The sequence below is a fragment of the Saccopteryx bilineata genome, chromosome 3 (assembly GCF_036850765.1).
Source record: "Saccopteryx bilineata isolate mSacBil1 chromosome 3, mSacBil1_pri_phased_curated, whole genome shotgun sequence".
NCBI lineage: Eukaryota > Metazoa > Chordata > Mammalia > Chiroptera > Emballonuridae > Saccopteryx > Saccopteryx bilineata.
The window spans coordinates 231,380,878-231,402,671 of record NC_089492.1 but is presented as its reverse complement, the minus strand read 5'-3'; the positions used below and the strand labels follow the sequence as shown (position 1 = coordinate 231,402,671).

Genomic DNA, 21,794 nt, shown 5'->3' with positions numbered 1-21,794 from the left:
CAGAGAGGAAGGAGAGGGGGAGGGGTGGAGAGGCAGATGGGTGCCTCTCCTGTGTGCCCTGGCAGGGAATCGAACCCGGAACCTCTGCACGCCAGGCCGACGCTCTACCACTTAGCAAACCGACCAGGGCCGGGTGTCAGTTTTTTAACTTTAAAAAAAAGTTTCTCCCTTAAATTTGTAGCTTAAATAAAACTACAATTGTCATTGTTTTTTTAATTTTAAAACAGTTGATTTTACAAAATAGTTCATTTTTTTCATTGCAAATTCACATTTTATATTATGTTCATAACAGGCATACAAATTTAAGAAAATATAGTTAATATGGAGAAAATAAAAAAGAAGCATTCATCTGTAATAAAGTTCCCAGGGGACTAGAATTACATTATTCATTTTTGACACCTCCAGTATACTCACAGCATGACCTCTGTGATTGTCAACAGTGACAATCTTTTCATATGCTTAACGTGGTGCCAACAGAGCAGAGAAAACCCCTGGTGGTGCTTGGTCTTCCTGGATGCTATGAAGCCCTCCTTTGGAGTACAAAAATAATCCCTTTTAATCAGTCAACAGATATTTTTTGAACTCCGGCAGTGCACTACATTCCGAGAAACTTATAAAAGTATGATACGAGCCAGTGCCTTCAAAAAAAGTATAAGCTTGTCGGGGGTACAAGGCATAAAAAGTAGTATACAGTGTCAGATGAAGTGTCCAAGGAATAAATGCTACTCTGAAGTCAACTTTTTTTTTTTAATTCAGTGAAAAGAGGGGAGGCAGAGAAACAGACTTTCACATGAGCCCTGACCAGGATCCACTCGGCAAGCCCACTAGGGGGCAATGTTCTGCCAACTGGGGTGTTGCTCTGTTGCTCAGCAACCAAGCTCTTCTTAGTGTCTGAGGCAGAGGCCATGGAGCCATCCTCAATTACTAAGCCATGGCGTAAGGGGGGGGGGAGAGAAGGCAGCGGGGAGGGGTGCAGAAGTAGATGTTTGATTCTCCTATGTGCCCTGACCAGGAATCGAACCCTGGACATTCACATGCTGGGCTGACGCTCTTCCACTGAACCAACAGATCAGGGCCTGAAGTCAACTTTCAAGATCTCCTAAGATTTGTCCCAGTTTGTCCATCTAAAGTGTCTGCTTAAATCCACAACTATAAGAAAAAGAAAAAAATATCTTGCTTATAGCATTTACTAGTTAAAATTTTACTGCTTGCTATTCTCCATTTTTGCAGCTTCTGTCCCTGCTTCTATGTCCTTATTTGTGCTAATGCTTCCTTCTGGAATATCCTTGCTTCCCCCCACTCTCACTTCTGTACAGTATTATAGTTGGTAAATCTTACCCTTTCTTAAAATCCAACTCAAATACAGTAATTTCTCAAAAATTCCCTGATGTTGCAAGCTGGAAATGATCTTCCCCTCCTATAGATCCCTCTGTAATGGATCTCCATTGCACTCATTACTTCCTTTATTGTGTCACAGTGGTCCCAATCCATGTAGGTGTATGACCACAACACACAAGCATTTCTTCACCCTCCCCTACTGCTTGGTAATATTGTCCATAAGGGATTTGAATCCCCAGAGCCCAATGAAACTGACGTGTAGTTTCAGTGCATCCAATACTATTGGCTCTTTCCATCCTCTGTGGTCCATGAAACCATCTCACAAGCCTGTTCCATTTTTTATGTAATAATTACATAATATTTGTTTTTTGTTGTGATTAAGCACCTGCCCTAACTGGGATGTGAGCTCCTTGAGGGCAAAGAATCTGTGCATTTATCTTAGTAACCCCTATGTCCAAGCAGTGTATATGAAGGACGTGTCCTCAAATTACCATCAACACTTGCTAAGAATTTAGATTTCTGGGTCACACTCAGAAATTCTGATTCAGTGAGTCTCCTATGGAGGCTAGGAAACTACATTATTTTTTTAAACTTCCCAGATGATTCTTAACCGTGGTAAATTTGAAAATGGTCACCAGTTAATTCATATTTGTGAATGAATGCTGACTATTATTTCTCTCCTGAACAACAGCATATTAAGAAAAAACATGTGACTACCTAATCATAAATATATGGCCTAACTACACTGCTCACAAAAATTAGGGGATATTTTATTGCTTCATATTTGTTTTTAAAATATCCCCTAATTTTTGTGAGCAGTATATTTGAACATAGCAGATTCTGAACCACTGTAGAATTGATGTATACGATATGGTAAGGGATGACTAATGACATGTAATTTTAAAAAGCATTCCCTAAGACACGGAATTTGGTGGGCCTTGAAGAATGAATTTGACTTGGATGGGTGGGGAGTAGACAGAAAATCCTGGCCGGGAGAGTGACATGATCATAGGAATGAATGGCGAGGAGGAAACACAAGGGTTGGCGATTAGTTTAACAAGAGCATAGGTTCTGTGGCAGAAGGGTGAGAGGTGAGGCTGCCTCCCCACTGTATGAAATAAACCTTTGTTAGCAGAGCTCTTATTTTCATTTTAATTTAATAAAAGCAAAAATAAGTGGTTCTGATGTGATTAATGACCAACCAGGGAGCTACAGTGCTGACTTGGCAAGCGTCCACCTCCATGGCATGTGTAGAAGTACAAGCTTTAGTATTGAATTAACCTGCCCAAGCATCTGTTCACAACTCCATATGAAAAAGAAAAAAATAGACCAAAGCATATGTTACAAGTTGAAGTCTGGGAAACCTTTTATATATAGCATGTTCACATTTTTAGCAAAATTATTTACTGACCTGCTAATGTGAATTTGAATATTAAATAACCATAATAATAATAAAAGAAAACTTTTTAAAAAAAACATGTGTTTACACATGAAAAACAGATTAATTTGTTACCAAAAAGATAATAAATTTGCAGATAAAATGTATTCCTTTGTTCTTAGGGCAAAGCCAGCATCAACCTATACATCTATAATTAATCTACATGGACATTAGTTCATTTATCAATCTGAAAAATAGTTATTAGCAATCTACTAATAGATTGCAAAGCACTGTACAGAAAATATTAATGATGAAAGTCCACATGCATGACACAAATTAAGAGATTTATTTTAACCTGGAAAAGAGTTTGATATAGAATGATTAATTTAAACAAACTATTATTTATTCATTCATTAACTGAATAATTCTTGGATGAATGAATGTGGCTCTATGACTTTGTTTTATTCTCTGTTGCATTCCCACACTAAGCACTGTGTTTTGATAAATGTTCAGTGGACAATAACATCTGTAGAAATGAATACATTTATTGATCACTCGATCAAGCCCCCATAAACAAAAGTAAAGTGAAAACAGAAGTCCCTCCTCTTGTAGAGTTTATAGTCTAATGAGGCAAACAAACATTAATCAAGAACAGTTCAAAATGTAAAATCCCAATCATGACAAGTGTTGAGGCACTTCTAAAAGAGTTTGGCCAAATACTTCCCTGAAGGAGAAATCTAAGGATCTCGAATTAAAATCTAAAGGGTAAGTGGAAATTAATCGAGCAAAGGAGAGCAAGGGCACTTCCGCAGAAGGGGGGGGGGGCAGGAAGGAGCACGAGGAGTGCACAGTGGAGCGATGTGAATTGAGAGAGACTCAAAACTGTGGCTGAAACTCTAGGTAGGTCATGCAAAGGTATGGAGAGACAACTCTTAGGGAGTTCTAAAATTATAACTATTGGAAAAGATTATATAAATAAAGAAATACCTCATTTAAAGATGCTACAATACAAATTGGTTTGGGTTATAGCCTGAAAACTCATTGCCCATTTATAACATAAGATAAAAATGTGTCTGATGAAACACACCAAATTTTTTTACCATAAAAAGCAAAACAATTGAGCATGTAATTTCAAATTATGTAACCTTGATCTCTGTAGATTGCACCAATAAATATAATTTTACTAAATTACACAGTAGCAATTAGCCTGCAAATGGGGGTTAATAAAGGAATCAACACAGTATCATAAGAATAATGTGGGTGTACTGATGTAGAACTGTATTGACAGATTAATATATCCCGGCAATCAGCTCATTCAACTGTTTCTATAAAACTAATAGAAAATATATAATTTATTAGTGTGGTTCACATGATAGAATTTGTGAAGAGTAAAATAAACCTGAGACTTTTAAAAAGCTTTGAAGCAAATGTGGAAATAATTATATGTTAAAATCTGACCAAAGAAATGATTGACTTTATTCTCTCTCTACTTATTACACTCAGGTAGACTCATATTACTTCTTCAATTCATTTGTTTTTTCTTTGGCCTGGGTACTACTATAATTTTTACCACTCGATCTGGCCTCCTTTCATTACCCTGTATCTACATTTTGTCTGAGACAAAACTGTAATATTCTTGAGTTTTCCCTGTCCCACAAGCACATGCACATATAGCCCATAACATGAGCTTGGTACTTGGTAAGTTTTTGTTAAATTTTCACATGACCAGTTAGAATATTTAAAAATAAATATTATAAGTTTTAATGATAAAATGAGCTAAATTATAAGTTGCTAGGTATAGATTACTATTATTATTTAGAATATAAGTATAAAGTCATCAGGTATATTTATTGTTTTCTAGGTCAGAGAAGGGGAGATAGGGAGGCAGACTCCCTCATGCACCCCAACCAAGACCCACCGAGCAACCCCATCTAAATAATGAGCTATTTTTAGCACCTGAGGCTGCCATGCCAACAGAGCTATCTTCAGTGCCAAGGGCCATGCTTGAGCAAATCAAGCTGTGGGAGAAGAAGAGGAAAAGGAGGGGGAGGGGTGGAGGAGAGAAGCAAATGATCACTTCTCCTATGTGCCCTGACCGGGAATCAAACCTGGGATGTCCATATGCAAGGCTGATGTTCTATCCACTGAGCCACCAGCCAGGGCCAAAAGAACTAAGTTTAGAAATAAATGTCTTCACCGGTTTATATTATTTATGAGGGACATGGTAAAACAAATATAATAAGTATCCAGTAATATGTATACCATTGGTGTTCTGATTGAATTTTTAATTGAGAATAAATGTATAAATGAAGTATAAAAATGTAATATAAAAGTAGAAGATAAAATATTTAGAAGAAATAAAACTGTAACTTTAAAAAATAATAAAATAAAAATATACAATATTAATAATTCATATTCCATTTAAAATAACCCATGGAGCTATAATAATGTTCAAAAATATTTATATCCCTCAAAATGTACTTTAAAAGCCCGCGATGTGTAACACACTAGATTTTTTTAATGTACATACCATTACTATGCAGTGAAGTAAAGTAGGATAAGTATAAGGGTTTCCAGTCCTTTAATGGGAAAATTAAAACACAGCAAGATAAAATGTTTTACTGATGTTGGGCAAACAAGTTTGTAACAAGCGTTTTTAAGGTTTGCTCGCTAGTTTTGGGGCAGCGCCATGTGTGTATAGTATATGGAAGACTGTGGGTGCTTACCCTCAGGGTAGCAGATTGCCTGCCTCTATAGGGAGGGGTGATTCTTTACTATTGTTTGCCAGAGAAGGGGTATTTCTGCCCAGCCTCTTTTGCTTGTGGTGGCTGTGAGTTCTGTGAGTCCTGAGGGAGTCAGAGATTGGGAACCTTGAGTGAGAGGAAAGTGATCTTCCCTGCCTGTTTGCTCATTGGCCTTTATGAGACTTTAATAAACAAAATGGCCCACTATCCTCTGGCTCCACAGTTCCTTTACAGCAGGGGTCAGGAACCTATGGCTCACGAGCCAGATGTGGCTCTTGGCTGCATCTGGCTCTCAGACAAATCTTTAATAAAAATAATAATAACATTAAAAATATAAAACATTCTCATGTATTACAATCCATTCATTTCCTACCGCTCATGTTCATGGTTGCGGGTGGCTGGAGCCAATCGCAGCTGTCCTCCGGGACAACACCAAATTTTTATTGGATAATGCGTAAGGTATACGGGTCGTTGTATGGCTGTCATGGAATTACATTTTAAAATATGTGGCGTTCATGGCTCTCTCAGACAGAAAGGTTCCCTACCCCTGCTTTACTGTCTGACTGAATCCAATGTGAACCTGCATGGCCACGGCCGCCGGTCCTACAACTGATCATATAATATTTTTCTCTTTTTATTTAAAAAATATTTACTAAGGATACTCTTGGTTAGGTGGTAAGGATACAGTGGTGAAGACTCAGTTTTAGCATTTTCTAACTGCTACAAATCAAAGACGGGACGACTTTGGAACCCAAATATGAATGGGACAAATATAAGGCGACAGAAAATGATTTGACTTTGGGTGATGGGTGTACAACATAATCAACAGTTTAAATGCTATAGAAATGTTTACCTGAAATCCATGTACTCTTATTGATCAATGACAACCTGTTCAATTTAATTTTCTAAATTTAAAAAAAGTAAAGGTTTGTGTTTTCAACATTTCAAAATTTAATGATAGAGAATTAGATTTAACATTGAAATTATAATATAGGTTACTATAATTATAATTTGCATTAATGAACACCGACACATCACCCAGAGATTCCAGAATTTAAAATTACTTTGGCAACTGTGTATTTTATTTCTCTATCTTGAAAATACTTAACACGTAAAATTTTCTTTACTCATCTGGGCTTTAATATTATATAAGTTTTGCATTTCTACATTTAATATTGTTATTTCTGTCCTGATTTGCTTTATTGTTTGATTTTAGCAGCTAAGTAATAAGTCTCACATATTTTAGAGACCCCAGCTTCCAAATGGAGGTGATGAAGACTGTCACAAGAACAGTTTTTAGTGACATATCAGAAGAGTTGAAGGGTGAATTAAAGACAAAGAAGCAGAGATAAATCATGGCCAAATTTTTTCTAAAGTGTCTCTGGGAAAAAGAGCAAACAAATGGAAAAGTAACTAGAAAAGGCTCTAGAGGCAATAAAAATAATATATTTTTTTTAACGATGAGAGAAACTAAAGCTTGTTTGTAGGCTACTGGAGGTGACCTGGGAGAGAGTGACTGATGTGTGTGGAAAGGTGATAACTCCAGGTCTGGATCTCTGAAAAGATAGGAAGAGGTGAAAGAGATGTGATCTAGAGCTCAATTGGCCAGAAAGGGGACACAATTTTTGGAGAGTCAGAAGTGGTTAGCTTGAAGAGAACTGTGAGAGTGACTACAAAACATATAAACTATTGCACTAACTCTGAATTTAATGTATCCCCAACTCACTTTCAACTAAACCAGATCCCAAATGTGCCACATTATACCCAAGGAAGTATGGTGGAAGGAAAGTCTATACAGCAAATAATAGCAATCTTTTTTTTTTTTTTGTATTTTTCTGAAGTTGGAAACGGGGGAGGCAGTCAGACAGACTCCAGCATGCACCTGACTGGGATCCACCCGGTATGCCCACCAGGGGGCAATGCTCTGCCCATCTGGGGCATTGCTCTGTTGCAACCAGAGCCATTTTAGCACCTGAGGCAGAGGCCATAGAGCCATCCTCAGCGCCTGAGCAAACTTTGCTCCAATGGAGCCCTGGCTATGGGAGGGGAAGAGAGAGACAGAGAGGAAGGAGAGGGGGAGGGTTGAAGAAGCAGATGGGTGCTTCTCCTGTGTGCCCTGGCGGGGAATCGAACCCGGGACTCCTGCACGCCAGGCTGACACTCTACCACTGAGCCAATCGGCCAGGGCCTAATAATAGCAATCTTAAACAATTGTTTTTAAAAATATATTCCTTTGCAAATTTTTCTTACCATGCATGGGAGAAGCCTGAAGTTTAAGCTTAATTAACTGTGGAATAAATTCACCTCTGCTTGTTTGTTTAGGGTAAATTATGAGCTGGGTAAGAGGAGACTACTTTTGGCATGGTTAAAGAACTATGAAATAGTCTCAAAGAGTTGGAAAGCAACTTCTTGGGGCAAATGAATAAGGTTGCCTGACAGAATGCAATCCTTATTGGAATATTTGTCATATATTTAAAATGAAACCAGTCAGCCAAACTGATGTTTTTCCCAACAAAGCTTGAGGCAGTGGCAGAAAAGGCAGAAAGATAGATTCAACCTAGGTTAAGTTCAGGTGGGTGATGAGACACAAGGAAAGAGGGCAAATTTCCTGAGTGATGTTTGTGAGAAACTGTCTATGATGATAGAGTGTTTGTCATTAATCTCAGTAAGTCAGGAAAGGTAGATTAATAAAGCTAAATTGAGCAGAGCAGTGATATGTCATACTGAGGACTGCTGCAGGTACTGGTGTACATGAACTGGAAGTGTAGGAGGTGGCAGTCAAGCATTGGTATATTTGCAACTGAGATTTCAGAGGAGATGCTGATATTTGTGATGCCAAAGTTTAATGGAGAGCTTGGGAGTGAACTACTCAGATGGTGTGGAGGGAAGGACTGATTATGGATGTGGATTGTCTATTTTGTTCAATTCAGATGGAATTTTTAAAGCACTAGCATGTACAAGTAACCATAGAAAAAGCTGGTGATACACAATAAACAAGATTTAATTCCATGCTTCAAGGAACTCAAAGTATAATATGTAAAGTGCTACACTAGAAATATCAACACAGAAGATAAGAGTCCTCACCCAATCAAGGATCAGGAGAGCAGGCTTACAACATTGGCAAAGGCCAAATTGCATGATAAAGTGTGATGACGTTAAGAACAGCAAGAGAGTTGGGTTTTTTCTTGAGGCTTTAGTTTGGATGGAGGTATGGTGAAAGAAGAGGCTAAAAAGTAGGCAGGGGTCAGATAAGAGATTTGTATGATGCTGTAGTAAAGGCACTGTGGCTTTACAATCTTTGGATAACTGGAAAACTGTTTCAGACAGGAGTGCATATGATGAAATGTGTAGACAGAGGGGGAGGAAGGAAGTGACTGTAGTTTTTTGGAGACGGAAGGCAGGAGAACCAGTTTGAATTATGAGATGATAGTGTCTATGTGTTGTTATACAGTTTCCACTCTTAAATCTAGACTCAGACAAAAATCATCAAAGTTTGCAATTTAGGTGGAAAGCAATACATTAAAGTGGAAATCATGAAACCAGGTTGCTCCCCTTGTTCAATTGTGAACATTTTGTAAGACATAGCCTATGAAACTTGTTTTGTTCACAGCCTTTCTCAAGTATCTGGTACTCTTAATAAGTCCTAATTAAATGAAATTATTGAATTAATTAAAGTCTGCACTTACTATCTGATATCCTTCTTTGGTACCTTCATTCTAAGATATCATCATGCTAGATGTGAACCACTTACATCAGGGGTCCCCAAACTTTTTACACAGGGGGCCAGTTCACTGTCCCTCAGACCGTTGGAGGGCCGGACTATAAAAAAAAACTATGAACAAATTCCTATGCACACTGCACATATCTTATTTTAAAGTAAAAAAACAAAAGGGAACAAATACAATATTTAAAATAAAGAACAAGTAAATTTAAATCAACAAACTGACCAATATTTCAGTGGGTACTATGCTCCTCTCACTGACCACCAATGAAAGAGGTACCCTTCCAGAAGTGCGGCAGGGGCCGGATAAATGGCCTAAGGGGGCCGCATGTGGCCTGCGGGCCATAGTTTGGGGACCCCTGACTTACATATTTTCTCTGGAATACTCCTCTCTTTTTAAATCTTATTTATCATATCTTATAAAACATCAAAATCAGGCTCTTGCCATCCTCATATATCAGCCATATAATTTGGGGCACAATAATTTGTTTTTTTATTCCTGAATCTCTTTGTCTGTAAAATGGGACTAACAACTAACATTCATTGAGCATTGAACACTAGCACTTAGGACTAGGCAGTGTTCTAAACACTTTAAATGTTTTAACACAGTTAATTCTCATTATTCCCTTATGTGGGCAATATTGTTGTCATCCACATATTATAAATGAGGAACCTGAATCAAGATCTTAAAAGTACTAAACAAAGCTCATATCTGGACTCAGTCTAAAACCATGCTCTTTACCATTCTACTCTGCTTACTGCCTGTCTAATAATAGTATGGACCTCATTGGTTAGTTGTGAAGATTTATCAAGAATAATTTATGTAAAATTATTTTGAAAGTACCGTATTATAGTAAGTGACCAATAGAAGTTAGTTTATGTTGTTTTGTTTTATTTTTATTATTTATATCTGCTTAGGGAGTTATATGTTCAATTGACAGAGCAGTCACTATCTCCTCCAGAAAATTAGACTATTTTATTTTAAGTAGCTCTAACTTGGAAAGAGCTACACCTTGTGTGATGCTTACTTACCTCTACCTTCTTACAACTTTCCTCATTGATTCTGAATTGAGGATGAAGTTAGGAAAAATCCATACTCTCTTCCTTACAACAACCCACAGATATTCAAAGATGGGTATCTCTGGCCCCTACATCTTCCATTTTCAGTCTAAATAGTTTGAGTTATTTTAGCCATATTTCCTGTGGCATGGATTCCTGATATTCTGAATAATCTCTGGTTTGTTGAAGACACTATTATACTTGGGCACCTAAAATACTGTAGTCTACGTATGGGCTAATTGTTGCATATAAATAAGGATATTGACAAGAAAGATTTTGGGGCAGCCTTGTCACAGTCTGAATTAAATTTCCAGAGACGATTATAATGCCTTATTTACATGGGTAGGTAGTATTTCTTTACTCAATGAATGCACTTATAAACAGATTAATTAATGAATCCTGAGCTTATTCTTGAGTTAAATCCACAGTTTTGTTCACACATACTCTGCTTCTGATTTATACTTGTATGTTTGATTTGGGGGACATACAGCAGAACTTGACATTTGTCCTTATTAAACTTCATGTTGTTATAACTATCAAGTCTTCAAACATTTTCAAATCGTTTTCAATACAGTACTAATTCAGTCATTTTATGTATTGTTTTTGCTTCTCAATATTGTGTCACCTGTAGACATTTTTCCTTTGTGCCATCAATATACTCATCTGAGTATTTAAAAAAATATATTATACTCCTATTCATATTAATATGTTCATAAGAACTTATGGTTGAAACTTTTAATTAATTATAAGTTAATAACTTTTTCTCAGCAGTTCATTTTATTAAGTGTTACTAAGAATACCTATATTTTTAATTTAATAATTTCTAAAATATAAAAAAATGTTTTTTTCTAAATATTACCCAATTGCAGTAATCAAATTTAAAACAGAACTTTATGAACATTTCAGTAGCATCAACATCTGAAATAACATTGAGAAACATAAAACTAATGTAAGCTGGAAATAGGCTCAGACCCAACAGAATTAACATTTTCATTACCAAAGAAATTAACTGAGGAGGTTGAACAGTCTCAAAGCATATAAGACAGAGCAGTTGAAAGAATGAGCAAGAGGCTTGTTATCAAGAGCTAAACAATTTTAATCGTACAACTTTGTGTATCAGAAGGAGATTCAACTGTATACTGTGAAATTAATGAATAGAAGATTTCCCAGTTGTGAGAACTATTAATAAACCCAGTGTATTATTAAATGAAAGATTTAAAGAAAAATGAAAGTTTCTTAAAATGTTATCATGAATCCTTCAAATTGCATACTCTAGAAGTCTTTAAACAAAGATGGTAAAAGTGGTTCTACCATACTGTCTTCCATAATGATTGTACCAGTTTACAATCCCACCAGCAGTGAATGAGGATTCCTTTTTCTCCACAGCCTCTCCAACACTTGTTATTACCTCTCTTATTGATAATAGCTAATCTAACAGGTGTGAGGTGGTATCTCGTAGTTTTCATTTGCATTTCTCTAATAGCTAGTGAAGATGAGCATCTTTTCATATATCTGTTGGCCATTTGTGTGTCCTCTTGGGAGAAGTGTCTGTTAGGTCCTCCCCCATTTTTTAATTGGATTGTTTGCTTGTTTGTTGCTGAGCTTTGTGAGTTCTTTATATATTTTAGATAGTAACTCCTTATCAGACCTGTTGTTTGTGAATATCAATTCCCATTTGGTTGGCTGCCTGTTTACGCTGGTGTCAATTTCTTTTACTGTGAAGAAGCTTTTTAGTTTGATTTAGTCCCATTTATTTATTGTTGGCTCTACTTCTCTTGCTTTTAGGGTCAAATTCATAAAATGTTCTCTGCAACCAAGGTCTGTAAGTTAGTACCTGTTTTCTTCTATGTGATTTACTGTTTCAGGTCTAATATTTAGGCATTTGATCCATTTTGAATTAACTTTTGTACATGGGGACAAACTGTATTCAAGTTTCATTCTTTTGCATGAAGCTTTCCAATTTTTCCAGCACCAATTATTGAAAAGGCTTTCTTTTCTCCACTGTGTGTTTTGGCTCCTTTGCCAAAGATTACTTGTCCATATTTATGTGATTTTATTTGGGAGTTCTAGATTCTGTTCCATTGGTCCGTATATATGTTTTTCTGCCAATACCATGCTGTTTTGATTATCGTGGCTCTGTAGTATAATTTGAAGTCAGGTAGTGTGATACCTCTGGTTTCACTCTTTTTTCTCAGGATTACTTTGGCTATTCGGGATATTTTATGGTTCCCTACAAATATGATAATTTTTGTTCTATTTATTTAAAAAATAACATTGGAATTTTAATGGAAATTGCATTAAATTTATATTTTGGTATTTATCACAATATCAATGAACCCTGAGAACATAATATTAAGTGAAATAAGTAAATCATAAATAGCTAAGAACTATATGATTTCACACATAGGTGGGATATAAAACTGAGACTCATGGACATAGATAAAAGTTAAGTGGTTACCTGAGAGTGTGGGGTAAGAGGAAGGGAGTAAAGAGGGACAAATACAAATCTCACGTAGGTAGGATATAAAACTGAGACTCATGGACATAGATAAAAGTGAAATGGTTACCCAGGAGAGGAGTTTGGGGATTGGGAGAAAAGAGAGACAAATATACGGTGAAAGAAACTAATTTGACTTTGGGTATTGGGCACACAATTCAATCTGCAGTTCAAATAATATAGAGATGTTCACCAGAAACATACGTACTCTTATTATTCAATGTCACCCCATTAAATTAAATTAAATTAAAAAATATTTTATTTATTAATGTTAGAGAAGAGAGAGAGAGAGAGAAGGGATGGTGGAGTAACAGGAATCATCAACTTCCATATGTACCTTCACCAAGCAAGCCCAGAGTTTTGAAACTGGTAACCTGAGCATTTCAGGTCAACGCACAGGACAAGCTAAATTTAATTTTAAAATAAAAATAAAAATTTAAAGATGATAAAAGTGAAAAAATAAAAAATAATACTTTGAAGTATGATCTCAAAGTTTGGACAAAATGTGATAATGGACTATCTCAATGAATATCATGATTATGTCACCTTAGAGAATATTATTTTAAAATTTTGCGCTAGCTCTTTTAAATTTATTGATGTGAGAAAACACCTCTATGCTTATTTTTCTGAATTTTGAAACAGGTTCCATCCTGTTGTCTTCCAGTTTTGGGTAGTTTCTGGGAATAGCAAGTTTTTGTTATTATGATATCTGCCAGATAATCTAATCAATTTTAAGACACTTTTTAAAACTTAAAGTTACCTAGTTTAATTTTGACAAAATTAGATAAATGTTAGATATTATGATTTTCATAATCAACATTTCTCTTAACATCGTTGGAAAAAAGTTGAATAGGTACATCAATAAATATAATCCAACTCTATTATCAAAGTTAGCGGAATAAAAGTACCACATATAGTCAAATCAATACACCAGCCTAATATTGCATATATGTGACACAAGTTATTAGAATGGGTTGTAGTCATGCAAAATATATGTTCTATCTATGTTAGTACTGATGTAACCATCTTCATAACTCATTTCAACTAATCAAAGTCAGAGTCTTTCAAAAAGAATTCTAAAGTGGTTAGTTAAGTGTCAACTTGAATAAAAGCCCCTGAGATGTTCTCTAATTTTTTTCTGACTATTAATGTAATGTATGTATACTGTAAGAAATTTTGGAAATATAGAAAAAAATGCAAAAGAAGAAATATTAAATTAATCATAATCCCATCATTGAAATTTAAAGAAAAGAATATTTTAATATAGTTTCTTCCAACTTTTTCTAGCTTTTAGAAGTGAAAATAAATATTGAAATTTTGTTTATTAAATATAAAATTTTTTTAAGTTCAATTTATTGGGGTGACACTGGTTAACAAAATTACACCAGTTTCAGGTACACACTTCTACAATACATCTGTATACTGTATTCTGTGTTCACCCCCCCCAAGTCAAGTCTCCAGTCAGTACCATTTATCTCCCTTATTTCCACCCTGGCAATCACTATACTGTTGTCTGTGTCCTTGAGTTTTTTCTTTCCCCTCTTTTTTTTATTATTATTCCCTGCATCTACCTCACCTAGGCCCCCTACAACAGCTGTCAGCCTGTTTTCTATCTATGAGTCTTTCTCTGTTTTGCTCGTTAGTTCATTTTGTTCATTAGATTTCACATTTTAAAGTAATATATCAAACACCTACTAACTAAAATGAACAAATGTTCATTATTTTCATATTTGAGTTAGAGTGTTAATTATAGAAGTGAAACACTTCAATGAGAAGTTACCTGTTCTCTCTCCTAGTTCTATTGCAACCACTCCCTCTTAGTCCAATTTCAATCCCAGGATAATTACTACTTGGAATTTGGTGTGTGTCTATTTCATATGTAACTATTTTTAAGTATTTATTTTCATTTATAAGTATATGGCACTGTTTTTTCAAATTGATGTAAATCAATTTGTGCTATATTAATTATTTAAAATTGCTCTTTCAATCAATCTTGTTTGTAAGATCCATCTTCATTAGTAAAAATATAAATAATCATTTTTATTATTGCATATTATTTGGTTATATATTTCTTATACTGTTGTTTATTTAGATCATAACCAAAATTTTAATGTTATTAATTATTCTACCAAAAAAATTTCTACAATAAGGTTTTTCTGTAATTCAAATCATTTTAGTAGAATACTTGCCAAAAGTGTATATGAATATTTTCAAGACATAAGATACATATTTAAAATTTTTTTTAAAAGAGAATACTAATTTTATTCCCCAAAGTAGTTTATGTGAGTGCAAAGCTCACAGCACCTTCACCAGCATTAAATATACCAAGTCATTCTTGAGTCATTCTTGAGCCTGTCTGACTGCCTCCCTGCTTCTAACATTGAAAAAATAAACAAATAAATAAATAAATAAGAAATGATTGGCAGCGATAGCATCCTCTATTCTCATTATAGGGTCTGCTTTCCAGGAGACAGAGTCTATTTATTTATTTATTTATTTTGATTGTATTTATTGAGGTGACATTGATTAATAAGTTTATATAGGTTTCAGATGTACAATTCTGTAGTACATTATCTGTATATTGCACTGTGTGTTCAGCACCCATATCACCATATGTCTAGGAGATAGAATTTAGAGACAGTTTTTAGTTAGGTAATTAGAGTGTTTCCTTATGTGCTATGTGTCATTATACCTTGATCATATTCTCTCTTTCCTTCCTCCAAACTTCTCTACATTCTTTTCTCCCTGGTGCTACCTGTGTTTTGGTTATTTATATGCATTTGTCTCCCCAATTAGATCATCTCTTATTTCAAGGCAAGAATAAAGTTTAAATAACCATGGATCCTGCATTTTGCCTTTCACATAGTAGGCATCTCCTCTCTTCAACACATACTTTTTGTTGCATAAATGAAGGGATAGGGAATGAATGGGTCTTGTTTGTACTGTTATCACATCGTGGTAATGTAATTCCTGGACAAGAGTGTGTAAGACATTAATACACACAATAAAAACCAGGTTCTGTGTGCCAGGTAGTATGGCACACAATGAGGATATGAAGATGTAATGATTAAAAAAACATGTTTTGGCCTGACCAGGCGGTGGCGCAGTGGATAGAGCGTCAGACTGGGATGCGGAAGACCCAGGTTCGAGACCCCGAGGTTGCCAGTTTGAGCGCGAGCTCATCTGGCTTGAGCAAAAAGCTCGCCAGCTTGGACCCAAGGTCGCTGGCTCAAAGCAAGGGGTTATTCGGTCTGCTGAAGGCCCACGGTCAAGGCACATATGAGAAAAGCAATCAATGAACAACTAAGGTATCGCAATGCACAATGAAAAACTAATGATTGATGCTTCTCATCTCTCCATTCCTGTCTGTCTGTCCCTGTCTATCCCTCACTCTGACTCTCTCTCTGTCTCTGTGAAAAAATAAAAAAAAAAAAAAAAAAACAAAAAAAAACAACATGTTTTGTCCTTTAAAATGTTATGCTCCAATAAAGAAGTCTGACACTTATTGAATAGAGTGTAATAAATTCTCCAAATGATACTTGTAGGGTGTTAAAGAAGAGTACATTTTAATTGTTCTTTTTGCAGATCCGCTTTAGGTTGGCTACCTCAGGGACCACCAGTTTCCTGGCAGTTTGTTAACTTGGAATTTCTTACAGGATTAATACTAGATTCCCAAATATAAGTTCCAGAACCAAGAAATTACATATTGTGATTTTTTTAAAAAAGGACTAATTTTGTTTTCCTTTCCTCTGTCCTTTTTCTTCACCTCTCTCCCAGCCTGAAGTTCTGGATCAAATACAAAATTTAAGGGAGTTGTGGATGGATAACAATGCGTTGCAAGTGCTACCTGGGGTATGTAAGTTTTTATTATGTCATGTGTCTAGCATCTTTGTTATATATTAATTATAATTAATGATCTTAAATCTCAGTGTTTGCACTTCAAAGCAACACATTTGTGAGGAGTATTAAGTTACCAAGGGTTTCTCACTAATTTGTTTTTGCATATTTCACATACCTTTTGTGGCTGTTACAGGTATGCAAAATATATGAAAGATTTTTTTTGTTCTCTTAGAAGTATATTTATCATCCCCTTCTACATTTACTATTTTTTAAAAGCTGAAAATTTTATATTGTGAAAAAAGAAATGCTTTTCATAATACCAAGTCTTTGTTTTGCAAAATCAACCTTATTCTCATAGATAATTAGATAAGGATTTCTGATCATTTTTAGATTGCTCCTACAAAACAAAATTCTCTTTCTCAGTTCAGGTAATATTTAGCAAAACTTATTTGAATTTTTGAAAATGGAAAAGATCATAAGGTGTTCAAAAGAGAAAAAATTAGGAGTCAAAATTTTGCTTCAACTAACGAGCTGTCTAGTATCTCCTGTGCAGTAGGTTTACCAATCAACTCATGTAATGTGACTACTTCTGTTTTTTCCATCCAATTAAAGAATGACTTTCCATAAAACATTGCCTCTTTGCCTTTTTAAGCGTGTATACAAATGGACACACATACACACACACACACAGCAAACACAAGCCTCCCAGTGGTAATAGCCAGTTCCAAACTTTTTGCATTAGGCTGAGTAGCCAGAGCAGCTGAATTTGTAATACTTCTTCAACCACTGAGGTTTAGGCATGTGTTCCCAAAGCCAATTTTATTCCTCTTTTGAATTGACATTAAAATTTTCTTTAAATGATTACAAAAGCATCAGGAACAAGGAGCTTATTTTCTTTTGAGCAAGCATAAGACTACATAAAGAAAAATAATCTGGCAAAAGATTAGGAAAAATAAATACTTTCTTACCAAGAGAATACATTTCTGCTATCATCACAAGCACAACCCCGAAAAGCATGCATATCTTTTTTTATTGATTTTTTTCAAAAACATTTATAAATATACTGTATGAACCAAAATGATGCCAATGTCAAGGTTACAAAGATAATATATTCAGTTATCTTGAATATATTTGCTTGAGGAGCTCACACATAACAGGAGAAAAAGATCTGGATTCCACTACACATAGTAGAGCCTGATTTGTGCCATTATCGAAGAGGTGTACAAATCCTGGGACCACACAGGTAAAACCCTCATCCATTCCCTATGCAAGATTATGGAATCAGAAAGTAATGTCTAGTTGGAAAAGTTTATACCTGCTTCTTCAATATACTTATTTATTCAAAAACACATAGCATTTAACATGGGCAAGGCATTTATCTAGATGTTTTACAAATACTGGCTCATTGATTCCTCATAATAACTATGAAATTGGTTTATTGCCATCTCCACAGTATAGAGGAGGAAACTGAAACAGAAGAAGTACTTAGGTAACTGGCTAAGGTCATGCAACCAGTAAATGGTGGAACTAGAATTCACACCAACTCCAGGGGCTGTTATTCACTATGATGCTCCAAATTTCTGTCACTATGGGATCAGTAAAAGGTACAAATGAGAATTAGGTTTATCTTACTTTTCACAATTGTTACATTCTCCAAATTCAATTTTGCAAGACAACACAGACCTCGAATTTCTTAGTAAGCTTATTATTTAAATGGCATAGTGGTATAAAATCTGTAAACAGATAATGCCACCTAATTTGTCTGTTGCAATAGTATTGTAGATGTTTTTTGTACACTGGCAACCTGAAGCAGATTTCTTACTTTAGTGAGTACACTGGAATTTCATATTTTGCTCTACTACCTGTGGGACTATGCCAGAACTCTTTGTCATAAACAGGCATGACGTTCTGAATGTCAGTCTGGAAAATAGTCATTACACAATTACTTAGAAACATATGAATCTGAAAGGCTGATCTTGAATGTGGTCTTCAGCCTTGTCTATCACTTTCACAGAATGAGTAATCCTAAATATTGTCATAAGATACAGAAATAAGAGCAAGTTTATTTTATTAGTAGTCATGTATGACAATACATTAAGTTCATATACTTTTTAAATAATTTTGGAAGCCTAGGATATCATTTTTCCACTCTTTTTTTTAATAAATCAGAGAAGCAAATAGATAATAATAAAAAATTAGTCTTCTATATAACTCTGTCTTGTAACCATCATTTTAAGATCAATCACCAAACTATGACTAAACTCTGTTTTGAATCCACATTTATTTTTAAACAAAGTCCAATATCTTCTTTGCTTGTGATGTCTTCTTTTTTCATTTGCTCTCCAGTATTCACCTATAAAGCCTCTGTGTACAGAGGGATTTTGGAGGGACATTCAGTATCCTCAAGGATTCTGAGATACTGGAACTCAAAGACCTTAATCACTCTAGAATACGATTACCTTTATAAGGTATTTGAGAGTGAGATTTAAAAAAAAACAAAAACACTAAAAATAGACACCAAAGAGTTATTTTGTTTCCCCCCAGAATAAGACATTTTGACTCTTCAAACCAAAATATTGAGTTGTGCTGGAGATAACCATGAAGGAGGATTGAAAGAAGAAATTTCTTCATGATAAAAGAACTAGAAAAAAGATATACACATACATAGACACACATATCATTTTTTTCTTAATCACCAGAAGAGAAAAAATGAGATAAGATAACATGGTAGTTTCTTAGGATGAAAAGCTATAAGCAGAGACAGTATTTTTCCAAGTGATGTATTATTAGGCATGGGAAGGAACTCGGCCCTCTGGCCCGACTCTCCCAACATACTTTGTTCCTAGCCTGTAGCTATTAACCTACTCCAAGACTTTGTTCACACTGTCTGCCCATATGAAGAGCTGAGGAGACAGGGATAGAGCTGTGTGTTGGGTTAATTAGGGAGTTAGAAGGCACAACTGCCGATACAGTCAGCAGGCTTGGTAGTGTGCAGTCCAATAAATGTGAGTTTGAATTTAGTTCCACCCCTTATTAATGGGATAACTATGGAATGTTACTTGTAGTAGACGCTGTCCTGCGTCATCACCCTGGAATGAAGAATGTACTCTACGTCGCCAGTTTCTGGAAATGCTGCTTGCAGCTCTCCATGCTCTTCAGGGAGGGCCTCAGCTGAAGACTACTGCCTCACTCAGGGTCACACTCCTAATCTGGGAGACATCCATCCAATGACCAATCAATGCAGGGATATAAAACACTGGCCCCTTCACTCACACTCAGGACCACTCTGAAGCAAATTCCAACTTCAAGGCTTCTTAAAGGGTCAGCTGGAAACTTCCTCAAGACCCGATCACAGCCAAACTTCTTCATCTGTCCAATCCTACTTCCTTCTTCACCTCTTTCTGTCCACTGGTGTTGATTCTAAGAACACTCTCTCCTAAAATGCTCTTTCTCTCTTCTTCCCAGGGCACCCAGAAAGTGACAGCATGTAACCTCCAGGCTTTAGTGGGTACAAGTGCAGACTGTGATTCAGTAGGTCTGGAGTGGGTCTCAGAGTCTAAATTATTGATAAGCTCCCAAATGGTGCCAGTGCTGCTTGTCTGCAAAACACGTTTTGAGTAGCAAGGATATAAAGTATTAGAGAAAAAGAAGAATGTAAAGTATTAAATCAAAAATTGCCTGACTGTGGTGGTGCAGTGGATAAAGCATCGACCTGGAATGCTGAGGTTGCTGATTCAAAACCCCGGGCTTGCCTGGTCAAGCCCTTTATCTAAACACTTTCACTTTCCCAGGCACATATGGGAGTTGATGCTTTCTGCTCCTTCCCCCTTCTCTCTCTCTCTCCACTCTCTTTCTCTCTCTCTCTCTCCACTCTCTAGAATGAATAAATTTTCTGAAAATCTAAAAAAATGAATAAATATAAAATACTTAGCACAGTGCCAACTCTGTGCTTGTGTGTATAATACATTTATTTATTATTTAGTTAGTTAGTTATACTTTGTCAAATAAATAGAGATGATAGTAAAATGTACACAGGTAGAGACCAGACACACAGATAATCACTGAACCTTGAGATGTGTGGGACATTTATTTGCAAGACATGCCCTAAAAGGAAAGGAAAATTAAGACTTTCATCTGGATCTAAGTCCTACAGTCTGTTGTTCCATCTAAGCGATTACTGTTCACTCCTCCATCCCCACTTCGTTCTCACTTCTACCGCATTAATTCAGACCCCTCGTTTTCTATCTTGAAAAGCCTTAAATGGCTTTCCTTGCTTATTACAAAGAATTCCTATCTCCCACATAACATGAAAGGCCTTTTAACGGCTGGCTCCCTACAATCCAAATCTCATGGCTCCACTCGGTCACGTTGGACTTCGCACTCCCCCTCCAGCATGCCCTGCTTTTTCACACTTCTCTGAGAATGCATGTGCGTCCTCTCTTCCAGCTATATGTTCTCCTTTTATTGACAAGCCGTGTCTTCCAGGCAGTTTGCAACCATGCGCCTCTGTGGCGTTTTCTACATGCTTTCTCTAGTGCACATACCATAGGGTATAATAATTGTTTATTTTACATTTCCTTCACTACAATGCACTACTTCAGAATAAAGACTTTGTCTGCATCACAACATCTCCTCATACTTAGCTGACCTAGTCTTGATGTTCTCCAATATGTAACACAGTAGATCCCCCAAAATAACTGTTGAATAAACAAAAGATTGAATCTTTTCAGTGTAGGGTGAAGTCCAAATCACCATTTAAAACATTTCTTATGTATTTAAAATTTTAGGAATCAACATGTTAACATATGTTGCTTTGGTGGCAACTTTATGTATGTATGTATGTATGTATGTATTTCAGTGGCAACTTTGAGATTATTGTTGTGTTTTTCTTAACTGCTATATTGAGATATAATTCACATATTATAAAATTTATCTACTTAAAATATACAATTCAGTGGTTTTTAGGGCACTCACATAGTTATGTAGCCATCACCAAAATCTAATTCTGGAACATTTCCATTACCTCTAAAAGAAACCCTGAAGCCATTAGCAGACTCTTCCATATTCCCCTCCCCCAGCCTCTAACAACCCTGTACTCTCTATAGATTTGTTTATTCTGGGCATGTCATATAAATGGAATCATACAGTTGGTGATTCTTGTGACTGGCATCTCTCACTTCATATATTTTCAAGGTTCACCTATTTTGCAGCATTTAT

General features: G+C 35.8%; 1 protein-coding gene across 3 annotated transcripts in view; it reads left to right on the top strand.

The window, feature by feature from the left end:
- The window catches only part of LRRC7 (leucine rich repeat containing 7), a 598,371-nt gene that overhangs the window by 429,644 nt on the left and 146,933 nt on the right, over positions 1–21,794 (top strand). For all 3 annotated transcript variants that reach the window (XM_066268909.1, XM_066268907.1, XM_066268908.1), the window contains one exon: positions 16,515–16,589. In XM_066268909.1, the coding sequence (XP_066125006.1) occupies positions 16,515–16,589 (75 nt within the window). The remainder of the gene's footprint in view (positions 1–16,514; positions 16,590–21,794) is intronic.